Below are 21,811 nucleotides of genomic sequence, written 5' to 3'. Positions count from 1 at the left end.
TAAGCCTGGTATTGACCACGACCTCGTTCTCTGGAGGTTAACAAGTCTGGATTTGGCCGGCCATGTCGTCGGTTACCACATTATAATCCCCATCGGTTAATGATGTCAGTCTGGTATTCACCACGATGGCGATTGACAGAATCTGTAGAAGTTATACATTTTTTGTCTTATGATACTCGATATCGAATACCAAAATATCCAGATATTATTCATGAACAGTTTGGTAAAGCATCATCCGCGATACCCCAGGGGTTACTATCACTGATGTTATATCCACCCATGGACTATCTGATAGTAAAACTGAAGGCAGTTCAAGAAAAAAAAGACTGATCACAGATCTGTAAGACTGTAAATTCCTTTGAGGACTACAGAGAGAGCAATGCCCAACTTCAAGGCCACACAGTCAACCACAGTGCACTGTTCTATATTCTTTTGATGTACATCAAAGGACTAAATTAAATATTCTGTTCTATTGTCTCCATTTTTCAGAAGTGGATGTAACGACAGTAATAGTAACCCCTGGAATATTGAGGATGGTAAAGCCTCGACGTCGACGAGTTGTAAATTTCATTGGAAGGATACGAGAGGAATAAAAGTGATATTTTAACCTTAAATAATTTTGGATTTTATTTCTTTTCATCATCTTTTCTAAAATCATTCTCCCATCAAATGTGACATTTTATATTGCCGAAGCTTTGAGGAGTATTCACTAATTTGAAATGTACTTTTGGTTCTGTCCCCCCGGCACTATTGACAAGAGTTGGACAAACAAAATGGTCTACGAGACAAAACCCAAAATTATATAAGTCTGATGGTGTCCAGAGATACAATATATAGCTCTATTTCGCATTGCTTTGTATTGAAGCCTTTAAAGTTTGGTTGTAGTCGATGTAAATTTCTGAACAAATATCCCTCTGGTGGTGTACATATTGATAGCAGCTACATTTTTAAATTTCATTGAAACGACATCTTTGTTCAGTTTGGTGGTCAAATCTTCTAGAGTTCCCTAACTCTGTTGACCGCTCTGGTTTTGTTGAAGAAAAGTTATATCAGAACGGGGAAATGAGAGATAATATGATCTCTTTTACCGATAATTTCTAAAGTTAATGTATAAAGATAATATCCCCCATAAATATGCAAAGATGGTAATGTCAGTATGCGCCGAGAAAGGTGAAAATCTACGACACCGAAAGACTCTTCATTACACCTTTCAGTATGTCTTACAACATATATGTATAATTAGCATACTGATTTCCATTTCATTCATCAACGATCGATTTGTTCCAGTCATCACGATATTTGTGATTTTCATGGCAAACGCTGTCTGCTGACGAATAATTTCACAAATTGGCGTTTGAGTAAAGCAAATTGGTAAAGACTGTGGTAGAGTATTACATTAGAAAACATGATCTTTTTAGGAAAAACTTTAGGATGTGAGAAACCAGACGGTTTGTTTTGAATTATTTCTCGTGTTTCCATTGTTGCTACTCGATTCTTGTTTGAGACCACAATTTTACCCAGATTGGTATGTCATGAATCAGGGAAAGCCTCCTCTTCAGGGACATTATACAATGTATTTAATTTTTTCAATAATCTCCGTATTTATAATATGAATTGCTTTTATGTTTGCCATAGTCGAAACAACTATGTACTCGACAGACATAAAAGATGATAGTAGCCAACGAGCTCCCACTACACCAGAGTGTACGCATTTTTTCCGAGACCAGAGATGAATGGTTTCACATTATGTGTTTAAAAAGATAAATAACACCAATCTCCTTCCAACATGGTTCTGATACCCAGATATACCGGTTTTCCACTGCAGTTAAAATTTCTTGATATTAGAAACCATCGTTTTAATCCCACGCTTGCTTACATTTCTTCCAGCTCATATTTCTAAATATCGGAGTCCATCCACCATCTAGCCGCCCATATGTGTTTGAAACATTCTTCTCATCTGATTTTTTCTAAATGTGAATTGCCATTGTCAATAAAATTTATTTTCTAGTTTGAGGTTAGCTTTATCGGGAGAAAACATAAAATGTATAACATATATGAATGTACTTTTATTTGTTTTGAAGAATAAAATTTGTTGTGTAGCGTTTTAAGATTCGATAAGCAATGGAAATGCCTAGACTCCTTGGTACATATTTTTGTTAAATCTGATGATAATCTTTTCACAGATCAAACAAAAACTATTATAATGAACATCCAATTTCAAGAAATCAATATCGGATGACCAAAACTAATTGATACTAACATGAGTTTCAATATCTCGAAGAAGATAACTGAATTTATCTAAAGCCATGCAATGTCCTCGATCTCTTACCATCTTACTGGCCATGTAGTTACTAAGAGGCCATTGCGAAATTGAATTGAAGATAATTTGACATTTTCTTCGGTCTTGTCTCTACAACAATTAATTAGGAATTGCATGAATCAATACAAATACTAAAATACAATATTCATCTTAAAACTCTTGATCTTTGTCATGGTAACCGACGACATGTTATGTTGCTATGTGAACGTGGTATTGTTCAAAACAAAAAACACCTGGTACATTGATTGAGAAAATCTTAATTTAGATTAAAAAATAGACAAAGAAAAAACTGATGAAATATTTTGTAATATGAAATCTAGGCATTGCCACCTTTCATAATGTAGAGCTTATAATATAATAAGCAGTAATTATACTTATCGTATAATACGTCCGGTATATTGCTTGGTATTTTCATGCGATTTCAAAGTTTTAGTTACATGTATATCAAAATAATCATTCATATCCATCCGATTAATATTATTTATCATAATCAAATATCAAATATGGTGATATATTTTACTAAAACACAGTTTTATCATATGTATATACATACAAATGTATATCAGTTGTTTTATTTGTATTTAACCAAGATTGATTTGATTAGTTTTACGTCATATTAACAGTCAGGGTCATGTGAGGACGTGTCAGGTTTGACCAGCGGTTAGTACCTGGCAACTGCCCCACAAGGGATTCGAACTCGCAGCACAGAGGTGGAGGGCTTGTGGTAATATGTCAGGGCATCTACACCGAACTGCAACAATTACAACGACTCATTAAAATCATAACGATTTAAACTTCATAGATAAACAAACACATTCCATATACCCTTAACCCGAATCAACACTCATGTACACACAAAACCTTTGCACGGGCATAAAATTACTTTAATAACGATGAAACATTCTGACATGTCATTACACTCTGTTTGGCAATATATTATCAGAACTGCCAAACCATCCATTAACTATATGTTCATTAACCTTCAGCCAGTTAATATTCATCTGGATTCGCTCCAGACTAGCTTTTATATCTCTCTCACAACCAACCGTGTCGACCGAAGCGAAGAAGTTCTGCACCTAGAAAAGCAAATTAATTATCATTTCAGTTTTAACAATTCCTTTGCAGTATTGAATAGAGCTTGCATTACAGTTTATCCTTGATTAGGCGAGGGAAATTCATATCGTTTGATAGTTCGAGAAAATGTCCAAGACTAAATAAAACTATTTCCTATTAATATTCAAGTATTTAATTTGACTAAGTTGGTAATTGAATTAGATGACAGATATAGCCTATCTTAATTCTCTCTTCATACAGGTGATACAAACAAACAAACAAAAACAGGAAACCTATATACATGATAATATTTATGAAAGGGTAAGAAACTCCCTGAAACTCCCTAATGAGAAAGGATATTTACGTTATCCCTAATTATTGCAATTCTATCTCAGTAAATTTTCAATTTGAATATTTGATAGTTTGTTTCCCAAAATGAAATAGTACTGTGGTTTCTAATTCTGCTTGATGGTATGTCTATTTGGTGATGTTAGATCTAGTTACAAAATACATATAACGTCCTTTAAAAGGCTACAAAGAAATCCGTGATAAAAGTATTCAAAACTTAGATGTCAATGAAAAAAATAACGTCTTTGGAGCGGAAAACATACAAAGAATAGTAAAAGATAAGTAACAGAGGTGGGCTAGGTTGAAATATTTTTCGAAAAACCATTACTATTAATGATGTACTCCTCTGAGAAGTCAAAATTTTCTTGTATTAAACGTTTTTTTTCTCATATAGAATTTTAGATATTTTAATGATGTACTCCTCTGAGAAGTCAAAATTTTCTTGTATTAAACGGTTTTTTTTCTCATATAGAATTTTAGAAATAGAAGATCATACCATAAAAGAAAATGGACGAAAAAAACATATGTCCGTGTGCTCGTTTTTGAGCTATTGTCACTCAATGATACCTAGTTGACAAAATATTGGATTTCATGGGAATTTTGTCGTTTTGACCATATACACGAGATATTAAAGCCGTAATTTCCTAATGAGGTGTTTGATATTATGGATATTTGTAGAATTCATTTTCCAGTAGTCTTTAAAAATATACCAGTTATGATTAATAAGACTCATTCTTTTCTCAGAATAACAACATATGCTACCCCTATCCCTACCCCTTGAATTTCAGCTACAAAATGCACCACATACAGCCATTTTTACCAAATTAAACCCTTTATAGAAAAAGTTCTGGTATTAAACTTATGTCAATATTTTGCATATCAATAGGAAAAGGGTTGTTCTTTCTAAATCAGGCAGAAAAATGGGGGGGGTTTTTTTTTACTCAATTAAAATATTTGTTATTTTTCAACATTTTAGATTAAAAAATAAAAGTGCTCAAATTACCATTGAATGTAAAAATAAAATGACAAAAACGTATCATTTTACACATTAATGCTCAATACTTTGATTACCACGAACCTAGTTAAGATTAACAAACAAAATAGCTCGATGCAGCTAAAAATACTGGCGCAGTAATGATTTAAGTGAAAACAATTTAAGTAAAAAATGGTAAAACTGTGTTTCTACTCAATGCAAAAATGGCCGCCAAATGGGCCATTTCTTAAAATCCCCGTATAAAAAATCTACTAAAAATAGATATGTATTTTTTGGACAAAATTTGCAAGTGGCAACTTGCTACAGATATTGATAAATTGTATTTGAAAATCTCATAACTTCTTTGATCTTTGTCGAAACGAGTCTTCAACAGGACTGAAACCTCAGAAGAACACATCCTTAAATCATATCAAAATAAAATCAAATAAATAATGTTAGTATACCTCTATATATTGTTCCTTTGTGGAGAAAAATGACGTGGAACTTCTTATTATCTGGGGTAGGAGGAACATTGAACTGGAAAACCTGCGTAAAATACAACGAAAGTGTAATACAATCTAAAAACTAGACCTTTAGCAATGATTAAAAAATAAATATCCAAAGTGTTTTCAAAAAGCACTTTGATGTACATATGTATGTGTCTTGGATCCCTACCTTTTTATGTAGTTAGATTTAATTTACACAACATCTTTCCTACCATTTGACTATGTTGTCCCAGTGTTTCTTGACGAATTGCCAGACAAGTTGTTGTCCTTTGGGATTAGAGGATAATTGTCCGATAACAGTGCTAAGATCCTGGTGTCGTATAACTTTGTCTTCGGCAGCAGATTCCAATAAGCTGATGACAAAGAGACAACCTTACATTTTGTTAATAACATTGAGAAAGGCATAATACTGTCTTACAATGTAAAGCATATAACTGGCATATGCTTGACAGAGCAATAGTGTAAAATTTCGTACGAATCAAATGGATACAGATTCATCGAAGAGAAATATAGAATGTTCTGGAGTTCGTCTTAATCGTTATCAGCTTTTGTTGTGAGAAGACCGAATCACTCACAATATGATAACTATTGAAATAATTGTAATGTGTTAAAAAGATCCCTATAGACCAGAAGATAACAATAAAACACACATTTTCTCTCCAATCTTAAAGAATGTTTAGCTCGGTTGAAATAATGTTTCATTCCGTGCGTATGGTTTGATGCGTTAACTGCCTACTAAAATCATATTATAATATAGAATTAGCATATTATTAAAAAAAAGTCGTTTTACAGAAACAACATTTATTACGTGTCCATTTATTATGTGTCACAGTTCGATGACTTTGCTGTATAATACATAATTGTGAAAGTGTGTGATATCGCTAGAATATCCCAAGATCACTCTTGACCATTATAAATACCCCTTTAAATCATTAAACACCAAGAAAATAGATATTAGTATGTAAAACTATTTTGCTGAATCATTCCTTACCGTTTGATAACTTGCGTCTGACTTGTATAACACAATGCCATCAGAAGCGCGCTCTTCTCTGATGGAACATGCGCTTCCATGTATTTTTTAAGCAAAAAGTTCGATTCCACTTCTCCGCCATACTGTGCACCCGATTGGTAGATCTCAGCCTTCAAATTTATATTCACACTAAAACATAAAAAAGATCATCTAAATAAACAAAACAGTTTTGCGATTCTATTGTATTGAACTAGGTTCTCTTCACAAAAATATACATTTATAAACATATTCATTTGAATGACAAGGTTGCAAATATACGTACATACAAACTATGATCTGAAGTCAAATTAATCATGCACACTGTTCTAATAACATATGCTTGTTTAATAACGAGTATCTGCTAAATACACGCTTGTTTCGACACGACAATAAAATGATGTTTTTATTACTCAAACTTCTCAACATAAGGGACCTCATGACATTATAGATACGACCAAAAACGACACAAAGTATCATAACACGTGATACGACATGGTGTTTTAGTATAACGAAATCCAGAATAACGTAAAACCATGATGTGCTAACTTACATCTTTCCAGTCTGCATCCAGATATCGAAATTCTTTTTTCCCTTTTTAATAGTCGCTGGATGGCCAAATACTAGTCCAAATGAAATTGCAGCTGCCCGCAGAGATCTAAAATTAACAAATATCATATAACCGGAATACGGTATGTATACTATGATAAAAAAAGTGGTTGTTTTCCTGGAACACTGGGTATTAAAAAGTAAACAGTAATATCTCGTCGATTATCTAATTCATTATTAGGAACATTAATGCATATATAATTTTGTCAGTAACTCATCCTCAATTTTTTACACCGGAATTATAATAAGTGTTAACTGGTTTGATTTCATGTTTAACATCATAGTTCCGGTTTTATAGCTCTTGTTTTTACAACGTTGAAAAAGAAAAGTTATATTAACGTTATGAATTAATAAAAGGAGATATAGTTACTTCTCCGGATGCGACCCGGTATCATCCCATCCAAGTTTGGTAAGTATAGGACTTGTTAACTTCTCTGTGTATTTCTGTGAAGATAATCACCTTGGTCGTTATACAAACGTGATGATGATAATTGGGTCTATCATAAACACTTATAAAACAACACCACAGTCGCACCGTTACAATCAGCCCCCGTAAAATCCATACATACCATCTAAAATTGACAAAGTCTAATCATAACCATCTATTTCGCTACTAACTTTAAAAATGATAACACTGTGTTCAGAATCCCTCATAATTCTTTAATAACCATTAATTGCCATAATTCTTTTTGACACGATCCGATCCCACTAATAAGGTTCCAATGCAGAGAAATTATTATTCTAGACTTTTAAAAAAAAATAAACTATTGAAAATCCTTTCATGGATATTATCTTGGCCGTGTATATCAAATTGTAAAAGACGAATGTTAATTTCTAATCAGTTACTGTTGTAGCGGGAAAGCATATAGCACTTCTGATAGTAGCTGGTGCTAAATAGGATTTTAACTTTTGAAATCTTTCCATGGTGAACAGTTATCAGATACAAGATGGTTTCTATTGAAACTTTACATGACCCTCGAAATTTTCTACAAACCTGTATTTTGCCATAGACATCTTTATTTCTTATACGATCCCTGATAAACTCAAGACAGCTAAACGCTACACTCCAGGGGAGGTAATCCTCTTCATTCAACAGGTATTTTGTCATGTCTAACGCTGTAGTCTGTGATACCTTGTCGTCTCTTGAGCAAAAAGACACGATAATATGAATATTAAAAAATGACATTTGTTTACTGTCCTGTAAGTACTCATGAGATGAAAAGTTGTAATTGATATATAATTACCTGGCTAGATAAAACACATCATCGAGAAGACCTGCTCGATCAGCAGCACTGAACACCTACAGCAAACAGAAAATCATCATTAGCATGATCAACCAGACATTCAAGGAAGTTATTACCTCTAAAATTCAATAACACTTGATTAAGAACGTTAAAATTTCTTCTAAAATTCCATAACACTTGTTTAAGAACGTCAACGAAACTTAGTTCTAAAGAATCCTTGATGCATTGTCATTAATATTTCTTAAAATCCACCCACCAAGACATGTAAGCTGTTGTATACTACGATTCAGCATTATAGTAAAAGTGATACATACAAGAAAACTAGTTTTCATTCGTTTTTGAGTGACTAACTATATATACAAGGTATCATTTGGCCTCCCGTGGGCTTCTTTACTAACAGTAACCTACCGTATGTTCTTCGATGAGTTGTTTGATAAGAGCTCGCCAGTTTCTCTCCTCGTAGTTAACACGATAGTACCCATACATCCCATAATTTCCTTTCACCCATTTCACTTCGTTCTGATCAACAGGAAAGTTTACTACAACCAAATCAACAGTGAATGATCAACGTTATCATAGAAAACATTTTCTACCTTTGAAACTGCATAGTTAAGTTTGTGTAGTGTTTGTGCCAAATCGTTCTCAATCACTTCTGATGTTACACCCATTTCCATTATGATTCCTAGATCTGGTGACATTGAACCAAAGTTGGAACACGATGCAAACTACAATAAACATGCATACAATGAACACAAATCATGAAGAAATAGCCTCAAGAGATTACACTGAATACACGTCTTTAAGTTGGACTGACCTTCCGAGTCGGGATGTATGATGAGCAGCTTGTCGGCGATGCCATTTGTCTTTCCTACCGCATATCTGAACGGTATGTACCACTTATAGCTGTAAGATTTGTGAAAATTTCAGAGAGTAGAAAAAAAGCTACATAACACTACAATCATTTGGTAGACAGAAATGGTATTGAAGATGTCGCAGGTCCAAATTATAATTTATAATGCCATGGCCTATTGCATTGGTAGCATAAAACGGCAAATTCAACAGCATGAGATACATGTATATTATTTGATATTCACAGATATCTAGTCTGTGCAAAATACATGACTTATCCTTTTGACTATTTTCTTTTCTTACCAGGGTAGACGCGCACATTTGCAATTTGTATTGGTTTTATTTTTTATATGATCTATGATATCACATACAACTTAAAATATGAAAATATATATAAAACATAATTTTTTAAGGGTTTCTTTTGTTTTGTCAATAACATATTCCGAATTTGCATATTACAGATTTATCTGCACTTGCGGGTAGGTAATGATTGTGACGTCATGTGTTTTCGATCGTAACGTCATACGTTTCGGAGAAAACAACGTGAATTGTACTCACAAAATAATGACATAACAATCGCTATCTACCCGCAACTCTGTATTATGCAAAGACGGAATAAGTCACTGTAGCAGTTTTAGTTCGGGAAACCCCTACAAAACGTTCCAAATGGTTCAATGAGGCAAATTTGTGGTCATTGCGTGAATTACAATGTATATACTTGATTCAACAAACTGCATTTTTGCTACCCAAATAAAATCAATTATGTGTTTGATATATATCATATAATTTAATTTACTTTGATAATTCATTGTTAGGGCAGGAGCAGATCAATATGTGTAATTAGTCAATTGTTGTAAAGGAATGAAATCAGTACGGTATATTTTACCTGGACGAACTTTTTGGTCCGTCTCGACCAAGAAGGAAGCGTTCCTGTGACACATGTACAGAGTCTCCCTGCCTGGTCATCGTGACGACAGGATAGCCCATCTGTTTGGTCCACGTGCTCATTAGGGTGGGTACATCCACTTGTGTGAAATCCTTCAAAGAATATATTGGAAAATATCCATTAGATATAATCTCTTTAACGATGATTTTGTCTAAATAGTACTCTAAAGGAAATGCCCCATTGTTTATAAAACGCTACAGTATATAATAAATGTATGTATGATATTGTGTAATAAAAGAATCATAAGAAGCACTTATCTTGTCAGTAACGTTTGTTTCGGACATCATTGATTGAAATTGTGTTGTATATGCAGCCAAACCTGTCTGTAAAGATCACCCAATGGAACAAAAACAATGTCTTCATAGCAAAGCAGTCTTTATACACAAGTCAAAATGTGTTAAATTGACCATTTGGGACACTGATAAGGTCTTTATTTATAGGTGGTCGCTAAGGCAGGTTTAACTGTCAAAGTAACTCACCTTAAACATATTCCATAGATCCTGTGTTCGTGCATTGCTATACATGTACTTGTTGAGGTAAGTTTTAATGCCAGACCAGAATTTTTCCTCGGCAATAAAGTTACTCAACATACGGATTAATGACGCACCCTAGTTACCAAAGAAAACAGCGTTACACAATTAACGAAAAAATCCAAACAATGCTGGTTTAATCGACGTTTTACAAACTGGTAGATCAATCGTTTCATTGTTATTTCTCCATTCTTACTTATTGGACATTATTCAAGTGTTCGAATTGAATTTCTCAGCTTTTGGAACAAAATATTATTTTTTTACGACAATAAAGGGAATCAATGACCTATCGATCCAGATTTCTCTACACACCTTGCTGTAAGATATTGCATCAAACAGGGTCCCAATCTCGTTAGGGTCTGACACCTCTGCTGTGATGGGATGGGAGTTATCTATACAGTCAGTCGCCATCGCACGGAACATTTCATTTTGTACAAGTCGATCCATCTAACAAGAACAAGATGAATTATGAAAAAAATGTTATATACAGGATTTTTTTGTTCTACCATAGATTTCAGTTGTACCAGTGAAACAATAATACGTTTGAGCGGAATGATAGGAAAGTTAATTTACTCCAAAACAGGGCTTACCGATAAAAGGGTAGGATCAACTTCATTCGCCCCAAAATATTCTACAAAGGTAGCGAATCCTTCATTTAACCAGAGGTCGTTCCACCATTTCAATGTCACCAGGTTTCCAAACCACTGCAAAAGACAACGGGTATGGTTCACAACACTTTACTTTATAATGCATTTTCAAGACAAAACAAATACAAAAATATTTAAAGAAAAAAATGGAAAATTATTTCAAATAGTTTTTACTTCACAGTTAGTTGTGTGATATTTTATGTTATGTCCAACTTAGTCGTACGATGATCCATGTTGTGTTCGTGTTAGTTGTGTAATGATCGATGTTGTGTTCGTGTTAGTTGTGTAATGATCCATGTTGTGTTCGTGTTAGTTGTGTGATGATCCATGTTGTGTTCGTGTTAGTTGTGTAATGATCCATGTTGTGTTCGTGTTAGTTGTGTAATGATCAATGTTGTGTTCGTGTTAGTTATGTGATGATCCATGTTGTGTTCGTGTTAGTTATGTGATGATCCATGTTGTGTTCGTGTTAGTGGTATGATGATCCATGTTGTGTTCGTGTTAGTTGTGTAATGATCCATGTTGTGTTCGTGTTAGTGGTATGATGATCAATGTTGTGTTCGTGTTAGTTGTGTAATGATCCATGTTGTGTTCGTGTTAGTTGTGTGATGATCCATGTTGTGTTCGTGTTAGTGGTGTGATGATCCATGTTGTGTTCGTGTTAGTTGTGTAATGATCCATGTTGTGTTCGAGTTAGTTATGTGATGATCAATGTTGTGTTCGTGTTAGTTGTGTGATGATCCATGTTGTGTTCGTGTTAGTTGTGTCGATGATCGATGTTGTGTTCGTGTTAGTTGTGTGATGATCCATGTTGTGTTCGTGTTAGTTGTGTGATGATCCATGTTGTGTTCGTGTTAGTTGTGTGATGATCCATGTTGTGTTCGTGTTAGTGGTATGATGATCCATGTTGTGTTCGTGTTAGTTGTGTGATGATCCATGTTGTGTTCGTGTTAGTTGTGTGATGATCCATGTTGTGTTCGTGTTAGTTGTGTGATGATCCATGTTGTGTTCGTGTTAGTTGTGTGATGATCCATGTTGTGTTCGTGTTAGTTGTGTGATGATCCATGTTGTGTTCGTGTTAGTTGTGTGATGATCCATTGTGTTCGTTTGTTGATCATGTTGTTCGTGTTAGTTGTGTGATGATCCATGTTGTGTTCGTGTTAGTTGTGTGATGATCCATGTTGTGTTCGTGTTAGTTGTGTGATGATCCATGTTGTTTCGTGTTAGTTGTGTGATCCATGTTGTGTTCGTGTTAGTTGTGTGATGATCCATGTTGTGTTGTTGTCGTGTTAGTTGTGTGATGATCCATGTTGTGTTCGTGTTAGTTGTGTAATGATCCATGTTGTGTTCGTGTTAGTTGTGTGATGATCCATGTTGTGTTCGTGTTAGTTGTGTGATGATCCATGTTGTGTTCGTGTTAGTTGTGTGATGATCCATGTTGTGTTCGTGTTAGTTGTGTGTTGTGATGATCTGTTCGTGTTAGTGTATGATGATCCATGTTGTGTTCGTGTTAGTTATGTAATGATCCATGTTGTGTTCGTGTTAGTTGTGTGATGATGATCATGTTGTGTTCGTGTTAGTTGTGTGATGATCCATGTTGTGTTCGTGTTAGTTGTGTGATGATCCATGTTGTGTTCGTGTTAGTTGTGTAATGATCCATGTTGTGTTCGTGTTAGTTGTGTAATGATCAATGTTGTGTTCGTGTTAGTTGTGTAATGATCCATGTTGTGTTCGTGTTAGTTGTGTGATGATCGATGTTGTGTTCGTGTTAGTTGTGTGATGATCCATGTTGTGTTCGTGTTAGTGGTATGATGATCCATGTTGTGTTCGTGTTAGTTGTGTAATGATCCATGTTGTGTTCGTGTTAGTTGTGTGATGATCCATGTTGTGTTCGTGTTAGTTGTGTAATGATCCATGTTGTGTTCGTGTTAGTTGTGTGATGATCCATGTTGTGTTCGTGTTAGTGGTGTGATGATCCATGTTGTGTTCGTGTTAGTTGTGTGATGATCCATGTTGTGTTCGTGTTAGTTGTGTAATGATCCATGTTGTGTTCGTGTTAGTTGTGTGATGATCCATGTTGTGTTCGTGTTAGTTGTGTAATGATCCATGTTGTGTTCGTGTTAGTTGTGTGATGATCGATGTTGTGTTCGTGTTAGTTGTGTGATGATCCATGATTGTGTTGTTATGTATCCATGTTGTGTTTGTGTTAGTTATGTAATGATCCATGTTGTGTTCGTGTTAGTTGTGTAATGATCCATGTTGTGTTCGTGTTAGTTGTGTAATGATCCATGTTGTGTTCGTGTTAGTTGTGTGATGATCCATGTTGTGTTCGTGTTAGTTGTGTGATGATCCATGTTGTGTTCGTGTTAGTTGTGTGATGATCCATGTTGTGTTCGTGTTAGTTGTGTGATGATCCATGTTGTGTTCGTGTTAGTTGTGTAATGATCCATGTTGTGTTCGTGTTAGTTGTGTAATGATCAATGTTGTGTTCGTGTTAGTTGTGTAATGATCCATGTTGTGTTCGTGTTAGTGGTATGATGATCCATGTTGTGTTCGTGTTAGTTGTGTAATGATCCATGTTGTGTTCGTGTTAGTTGTGTGATGATCCATGTTGTGTTCGTGTTAGTTGTGGTATGATGATCCATGTTGTGTTCGTGTTAGTTGTGTAATGATCCATGTTGTGTTCGTGTTAGTTGTGTAATGATCCATGTTGTGTTCGTGTTAGTGGTATGATGATCAATGTTGTGTTCGTGTTAGTTGTGTGATGATCCATGTTGTGTTCGTGTTAGTTGTGTGATGATCCATGTTGTGTTCGTGTTCGTGTTAGTTGTGTGATGATCCATGTTGTGTTCGTGTTAGTTGTGTAATGATCCATGTTGTGTTCGTGTTAGTTGTGTGATGATCCATGTTGTGTTCGTGTTAGTTGTGTGATGATCCATGTTGTGTTCGTGTTAGTTGTGTGATGATCAATGTTGTGTCCGTGTTAGTTGTGTGATGATCGATGTTGTGTTCATTTATTTGAGGATGAGTTATGATATTTCCGGATTACCTGATGAGCGAGTTCGTGAGCTATGGCATGGATGACATACTCTTTGTCGGTGTCAGTGGAACGTTCTGGATCGTACAGAAGAGCAGTCAGACGGAAAGTTATCAAACCCCAATTCTCCATTGCACCAGCCGCAAAGTCAGGAATTGCAACAAGATCTGCGTGAAAACGGTAAATGTGCATCAAGGTTCAAATTTTCTGTTGGAAGTATACCTTTTTTGAAGGGAAACTATCTTTCAATATTCTTGAAAATGTCAATTTTATAGGAATAAGACTTCCATTATAGGTACAGGATAATGATGACTAACGGAAGTCATGATTTGCTTATCCTAGTTATAAAATACAGTTTTGTTGACCCCAGAACAGTACGTATATGACTTGTTGTAGAGAGGATGTGAGGCCCAAGATTTATATAGTGTGGTATAGGTTCCAGTGTAAGGTAAAGGAACTGAACTATACAGGTCTCAGAAAGGAATATACTTACCTTGTTTAGGTAGAGGATAGTTGATACCAAACAACCTGTTGTAGAAGTTGAGAACTTTAATGGCGGTCTCCAGTGCAAAGGTTGCCTGGCTAATTTGGTGTGATGGAGCATAAACACTCACCTTTATAAAACAACACAAGATCAATGCATCCATCAATATAATAAATAGGGTTTTTCTCATTTTGTTTATTATGTTAGTGTTCGCGCTCCACAACAGTCTCATACTGAATGGAAAAACGATGTCTATTCATTAGCAGTTAGTTTCGATAACGAAATATCACGTCCATTTTAAATGCATGTGATAAATAACGAGATATCATAGCAATCACGATAATAGAGTCATTATTCTGTAATTGAACCACCATGATATTTGACATTACCCTGTGAGCCTCTACTAACCTTCACGTATGAAAAATAATGGGCATAATACTGCACACCCGGGAAGTAATTTTATGAACACATAATATTAATTGCCTTAGTCAACTGATGTTTCAAACCAAATCTGGTTATAATCCACCTGAGAGTTCAGGAAAAGTAGGATTTTAAAACAAAATTTCAGCAAATGTTCACTTTGGTGGCCACCTGTCTGTCCCTGTGGGTCAGACCAGGATCATTTATATACTAAGATATGAGTGTCCTGTCTCAATGATACTCCACACCAAATGTGATAGTGGTGTTACGGAACTTTTGAATAAAATAGCATTACGCACGATCCGTATTTTGGACAGATGGCTTAAAAAGAAAATATCCCATTTCTGTCTGACATTTTGGAAACTGAACATAAAGCAGTTGTATCGGTATTTCTTATCTTCATGGAAATAACATCTACCTTTTATATCGTCCTAATACGTTAAAGATAATTTTAGACCTTTACATAGACAATACGAACTTACCTGTGTTCCCTGTGAGGTAATTCCCGTCACACTATCATAGTCACACACGACAAAAGCCACTAAATATGTGCTCATATCCACAGTCTGTTGGAAGGTGTCCACAAAGAGATCCTTTTTGAACTCTTTTGAAGTTTGTAGCGGCATATTAAATAAAGCGATATAATTTCTAGACCGCACAATGGATAGGTTAAACTTGGCTTTCATGTCTGGTTCATCAAAACAGGGAAATGCTTCTCTCGCTCCTGTTGCCTCAAATTGTGTCGTAGCAAGATATCTTAAAACAAAATGGGAAGCACATGTTACAGACTTATGCGAATGTAAAATCACTTTCTTAATTCGTTCCTGTTGCTGCAATCTTCAACCTTATTGTTAAAATAAATAAATTAATCAACCAAGTATACAGTGAATATGTGTGTCCGTATTACTTTACTAGTAATGGTGTTAATACGTGGCTACAAGAAATACATTCGTTATGTGACTTTTCGGTATTTGTAGACGACAGTTGTAAAAAAGTGGTTTAAACATTAATGATACATGAAATGTCCTTTTGTTGTTGCGAACCTATCTGCTAGTATGCACGATTCCTCTAGAGAATGAACTCACTTAACATCTCCTTCAGGTGTAGTATAGTTGCTAAGATAAAGCCCTGATAGTTTTTTCTCCAGTTTACCCTCGAATTTCAAGGTTATATTGACATTGTTACTCCTCCTCAAAGTTTCTTCCATCTCAAGGGCATACATCTGGAGTTTCCGACTCACGGATATCGCCTTCACCTGACGGACCGTAGAGGTGAGGCCTGATCCATCCCAAACCATCACCTTAGTATCCACTATTTCTAAGCCTGAACCGTGCAATACAATAAAACTTGTCTGTTCCTCAATAACAGCTCTTATTTCCACTATTCCATCGAATTCCCCTCTGTGTATTTGTGGATATATCAAGACGTGGTACTCCAGTGGACGAACACTCATTGGTAGTCTAATGCTCTGCCAAGGGAACGCCTTTCCTGTGGTATCCAGATACTTGGGTGTGTCTGTCGATCGTCTTCCCTTTTGTAAAGGAGAGAGTAGTAGGTCATCCCTCACAAACACAGCTATAAACGTAACTAAGAGGACGAAGAAGGCTGTGACAACAACATGTCTGTACCTCTGTATATCATGTGATTGTTCGCTATCCTTCATCCTCAAACCTGTAACATAGACACAACGTTTTTAGATAGTATCTTGGTTTGAAAGTTAATCACCAATCATTACAGGTATTAAGTTTTTATTTACATTTGGAAATGAATTTTACATTTCGGAGTATTCATTAATATAACATCCAGAAATGGAGTATCAGTAAATGTAGTGGGTAAACTCTGTATATAAATCCGTAAATCTTCCAAATCTACAGTTTATACCGGCATCTACAGCATGTGTCAGTTTATACCGGCATCTACAGCATGTGTCAGTTTATACCGGCATCTACAGCATGTGTCAGTTTATACCGGCATCTACAGCATGTGTCAGTTTATACCGGCATCTACAGCATGTGTCAGTTTATACCGGCATCTACAGCATGTGTCAGTTTATACCGGCATCTACAGCATGTGTCAGTTTATACCGGCATCTACTTCATGTGTCAATAACTTACTGTCATCTACTTCATGTGTCAATAACTTACTGTCATCTACAGCATGTGTCAATAACTTACTGTCATCTACTTCATGTGTCAATGACTTACTGTCATCTACTTCATGTGTCAATAACTTACTGTCATATACTTCATGTGTCAATAACTTACTGTCATCTACTTCATGTGTCAATAACTTACTGTCATCTACAGCATGTGTCAATAACTTACTGTCATCTACAGCATGTGTCAATAACTTACTGTCATCTACTTCATGTGTCAATAACTTACTGTCATCTACTTCATGTGTCAATAACTTACTGTCATCTATTTCATGTGTCAATGACTTACTGTCATCTATTCATGTGTCAATAACTTACTGTCATCTATTTCATGTGTCATAACTTACTGTCATCTACTTCATGTGTCAATAACTTACTGTCATCTACATGTGTCTATAACTTACTGTCATTACTTCATGTGTCAATAACTTACTGTCATCTATTTCATGTGTCAATGACTTACTGTCATCTATTCATGTGTTCAATAACTTACTGTCATCTACTTCATGTGTCAATAACTTACTGTCATCTACAGCATGTGTCAATAACTTACTGTCATCTACAGCATGTGTCAATAACTTACTGTCATCTACAGCATGTGTCAATAACTTACTGTCATCTACAGCATGTGTCAATAACTTACTGTCATCTACAGCATGTGTCAATAGCATGTGTCAATAACTTACTGTCATCTACAGCATGTGTCTATAACTTACTGTCATCTACTTCATGTGTCAATAACTTACTGTCATCTACTTCATGTGTCAATAACTTACTGTCATATACTTCATGTGTCAATAACTTACTGTCATCTACAGCATGTGTCAATAACTTACTGGCATCTACTTCATGTGTCAATAACTTACTGTCATCTACTTCATGTGTCAATAACTTACTGTCATATACTTCATGTGTCAATAACTAACTGTCATCTACAGCATGTGTCAATAACTTACTGTCATCTACAGCATGTGTCTATAACTTACTGTCATCTACTTCATGTGTCAATAACTTACTGTCATATACTTCATGTGTCAATAACTAACTGTCATCTACAGCATGTGTCAATAACTTACTGTCATCTACTTCATGTGTCAATAACTTACTGTCATATACTTCATGTGTCAATAACTTACTGTCATATACTTCATGTGTCAATAACTAACTGTCATCTACAGCATGTGTCAATAACTTACTGTCATCTACTTCATGTGTCAATAACTTACTGTCATATACTTCATGTGTCAATAACTTACTGTCATATACTTCATGTGTCAATAACTAACTGTCATCTACAGCATGTGTCAATAACTTACTGTCATCTACTTCATGTGTCAATAACTTACTGGCATCTACAGCATGTGTCAATAACTTACTGGCATCTACAGCATGTGTCAATAACTTACTGGCATCTACAGCATGTGTCAATAACTTACTGTCATCTACTTCATGTGTCAATAACTTACTGGCATCTACAGCATGTGTCAATAACTTACTGTCATCTACTTCATGTGTCAATAACCTACTGGCATCTACTTCATGTGTCAATAACTTACTGGCATCTACAGCATGTGTCAATAACTTACTGGCATCTACAGCATGTGTCAATAACTTACTGGCATCTACAGCATGTGTCAATAACTTACTGTCATCTACTTCATGTGTCAATAACTTACTGGCATCTACAGCATGTGTCAATAACTTACTGTCATCTACTTCATGTGTCAATAACTTACTGTCATCTACTTCATGTGTCAATAACTTACTGGCATCTACAGCATGTGTCAATAACTTACTGTCATCTACTTCATGTGTCAATAACTTACTGGCATCTACAGCATGTGTCAATAACTTACTGTCATATACTTCATGTGTCAATAACTTACTGTCATATACTTCATGTGTCAATAACTAACTGTCATCTACTTCATGTGTCAATAACTTACTGTCATATACTTCATGTGTCAATAACTAACTGTCATCTACTTCATGTGTCAATAACTTACTGTCATCTTCTTCATGTGTCAATAACTTATTGTCATCTATTTCATGTGTCAATGACTTACTGTCATCTATTTCATGTGTCAATAACTTACTGTCATCTATTTCATGTGTCTATAACTTACTGTCATCTACTTCATGTGTCAATGACTTACTGTCATCTATTTCATGTGTCTATAACTTACTGTCATATACTTCATGTGTCAATAACTTACTGTCATCTATTTCATGTGTCAATGACTTACTGTCATCTATTTCATGTGTCAATAACTTACTGTCATCTATTTCATGTGTCTATAACTTACTGTCATCTACTTCATGTGTCAATAACTTACTGTCATCTACTTCATGTGTCTATAACTTACTGTCATCTTCTTCATGTGTCTATAACTTACTGTCATCTACTTCAAAGGTAATGAAATAGTCTTCTTAATTGGAGAGAATACTTTCAATTATCTTTATATAGGTCTACGTAACAGCATGCATGATATAATAATGGTTCGTTCATTACCCTAATTGTGACCGTTATTTCACACATCTAACGAAACAGGACAATTTAGGGGTCGTACGTGCGTCACATGCAATCCTTTTATATTCAATTATAGTGATTTTTGGGCGAAATCTTGATAAGCGGTCAGCACCGGTGACTCTCATGCAGGCCTCAAAATAACGAATGTGGAGTACATTCACTGAAAACGCACATTATATATATACACCGTTTACACAATCACGGTCCTGGTTTGGTGGAATCACATACCGGTATCAGACTCTCAGCGATTTCAACTTGCAATCAGAGAAATGACACCACAAAGTAGCCATTACATTGAGTGTGTACAAAGAGTAAAAAGTCATTATTGGCTCAAATAACTGTCTCACATACCATAAATAAGTCATCGTTTGTACAGCACAGAGATAAATACATATGAAATGACCTTTTTATCTGTTAAATCCTACTAAAATACATGTGAAATGACCTTTTTATCTGTTAAATCATACTAATATGACAACTCAAGAATTTTTTTTTTGTTTTTTATTTATTTGTTCTTAAAATGTGTTTTATTCATTACACTACAAAAGGTGTTATGTTTTTAACTGTAGACCAATAAATAGTCAATTCATTTCAGGTATAACGCTAATAAAAACAGAAAACGTAAACCACGCCCCACACCCACCCTAAAGAAGGGGTAAAATAATAATAATAATACTGCCATTTCACCAACCTTTAACAGGTGCGTCATCGTTAGAAATATCAGACATCGCTGTTTCTAGTTATCCCACACCAGCCGAAACAACTTTCTCTTGGTGATACAATGCGACATTATGACAGAACACCTGGAATTATACACCACACTAACTTGGTCATAAACTGTTAAACTTGCATCTACAATAATCGAAAGTATGGCTAATGATATCGCAGGTACTCATCTAACACATCACACATCCCAACAGATCCTGGTAAGGGCACAGATAGAAGTCTGTGATAAAACTATTTTAGATGTGTTTCATCAGTGTTATGTTATATGGAGACTCGTGTGGGAAGTTGCACGCAACAACAATTTTATTTTTGATCAAGAATATTTGTATACGAGAGCGACATCTGTCACATCAATGGTGCTGTACATGTTTGTAGCATCATTAAATCGATAGTTAACATAGATAACCAGGCTCGGACCCGCTGTGGCCTTATAATCAGCCCGGGATATACTGTCAAACTATCTTCTAACAAGTTTATCAGATATATTAATCCGTGATTCACAGTTTTCATTTTGTCCCAATCAGAAGGAATCTTACTGAATATTGATGATATAATTTAATCGTCAAAGCGCGGTATAACATTGCTCACATAAATCATCTACTAATGCAATGGTTGCGTTGATGGATGAACCTTTCGAAATAACAGAGACCAGTTTTATCTGGCTGTCAAACATAATGCCACCTAAAGCATTGAAATATGAAGAAGTATCAGTTTCACAGAGATTACATTTCTATCCCACAAGGGTCCAGAAACTCGATGGTATATCATATTGTGGTAAAATATCACCCAAGTACTGTAAATGTTGGCATTTTCACGAGTGGATATTTTCACTAATTGAGCTTTCGAACGCGTCGTGCATCTATGGTCTAATTATAAGTATACTAAAAATTGGCGGGAATATAATGGATGCGAAATCATCGAAAATGTCCACACCGCGAACAACTTAATCAATTAATCTCTTAACCATTTGCTTAAAGTAATTCAACAGAAAATCAGAGTCCTTTTGTTAGTGGATTAACTCTATCATACACAGTTCGTTCCTTTTGTTAGTGGATTAACTCTATCATACACAGTTCGTTCCTTTTGTTAGTGGATTAACTCTATCATACACAGTTCGTTCCTTTTGTTAGTGGATTAACTCTATCATACACAGTTCGTTCCTTTTGTTAGTGGATTAACTCTATCATACACAGTTCGTTCCTTTTGTTAGTGGATTAACTCTATCATACACAGTTCGTTCCTTTTGTTAGTGGATTAACTCTATCATACACAGTTCGTTCCTTTTGTTAGTGGATTAACTCTATCATACACAATGCGTTCCTTTTGTTAGTGGATTAACTCTATCATACACAATGCGTTCCTTTTGTTAGTGGATTAACTCTATCATACACAGTGCGTTCCTTTTGCGGATTCGTACCGTTAACTCTA

At 35.2% G+C, this 21,811-nt stretch overlaps 1 protein-coding gene across 1 annotated transcript; it reads right to left on the bottom strand.

Annotated features, from left to right (window-relative positions):
- Positions 1 to 1,342: 1,342 nt before the first annotated feature.
- On the bottom strand, positions 1,343 to 21,554 carry LOC138319157 (endoplasmic reticulum aminopeptidase 2-like). Its single transcript, XM_069262100.1, has 19 exons — positions 20,349 to 21,554; positions 16,058 to 16,643; positions 15,455 to 15,728; positions 14,562 to 14,682; positions 14,081 to 14,235; positions 10,975 to 11,088; positions 10,697 to 10,831; positions 10,334 to 10,462; positions 9,795 to 9,946; positions 8,874 to 8,962; positions 8,468 to 8,598; positions 8,060 to 8,115; positions 7,810 to 7,957; positions 7,186 to 7,259; positions 6,760 to 6,864; positions 6,192 to 6,359; positions 5,413 to 5,553; positions 5,159 to 5,240; positions 1,343 to 3,396 (listed from the first exon to the last, which is right to left on the bottom strand). Exons 1-19 carry the CDS (start codon positions 20,383 to 20,385, stop codon positions 3,235 to 3,237), a joined length of 2,859 nt encoding a protein of 952 aa, XP_069118201.1. The 5' UTR covers positions 20,386 to 21,554; the 3' UTR covers positions 1,343 to 3,234.
- Between the last annotated feature and the right edge of the window lie 257 nt (positions 21,555 to 21,811).

Source organism: Argopecten irradians, chromosome 3, assembly GCF_041381155.1.
Source record: "Argopecten irradians isolate NY chromosome 3, Ai_NY, whole genome shotgun sequence".
Taxonomy (NCBI): domain Eukaryota; kingdom Metazoa; phylum Mollusca; class Bivalvia; order Pectinida; family Pectinidae; genus Argopecten; species Argopecten irradians.
The sequence above is the reverse complement of the archived record's forward strand: the minus strand, read 5'-3'. Positions and strand labels throughout refer to the sequence as shown.